General features: G+C 69.6%; 1 protein-coding gene across 1 annotated transcript in view; it reads left to right on the top strand.

Annotated features, from left to right (window-relative positions):
* The window catches only part of CHIT1 (chitinase 1 (chitotriosidase)), a 6,680-nt gene that overhangs the window by 3,998 nt on the left and 2,122 nt on the right, over positions 1–560 (top strand). The window contains exon 5 of the mRNA XM_005881866.2: positions 464–553. Coding sequence (XP_005881928.1) covers positions 464–553 — 90 coding nt within the window. The remainder of the gene's footprint in view (positions 1–463; positions 554–560) is intronic.

Below are 560 nucleotides of genomic sequence, written 5' to 3'. Positions count from 1 at the left end.
TTCCCTGAGGACGGGAGGGGGAGGAGCATCAGGGTGAGAGGGAGCCGTGGGTCGGCCGCCCTGCAGGCCCCGCGGGGCTGGGGCCGCCCTGGCTGTTCTGAGCACAGCCACCCTCGTTGCCCTGCACCCGCCCTCCCCTCTCAGGTGCCGGGAGGTAGACGGTATTGTGTCCATTTTGCAGACTGGAAGCCTGAGGCCCGGGAGGTTGGGAAGGTGCGGGAAGGCAGGGACTGGTGCGTTGCTCACAGCGGTGTCCCGAGCACCTGGGCCGGGCCGGGCACACGGGCGTCCGTGGCTGTTGGACCCCAAAGCCCAGGCTCCCATGTGTCTCACTGAGCCAAGTCCATGGACAGATGGACAGATGGACGGACGGGCGGACGGGCGGGTGGGAACGCCCCGGAGCCCCAGGCTCGGATGACGAGGCTCAGGCTGCACACAGAGAAGCCCCCTCTCCCGCCCCCAGGACTTCGCGGTGCAGCAGTGGCTGCAGCAGGGGACCCCGGCCAGCAAGCTGGTCCTGGGCGTGCCCACCTACGGACGGACCTTCACCCTGGCCTCCC

Source organism: Myotis brandtii, unplaced genomic scaffold (assembly GCF_000412655.1).
Source record: "Myotis brandtii unplaced genomic scaffold, ASM41265v1 scaffold691, whole genome shotgun sequence".
NCBI classification, from domain to species: domain Eukaryota; kingdom Metazoa; phylum Chordata; class Mammalia; order Chiroptera; family Vespertilionidae; genus Myotis; species Myotis brandtii.
Note: the sequence above shows the minus strand (reverse complement) of the source record. Positions and strands in the feature narration are given on the sequence as shown.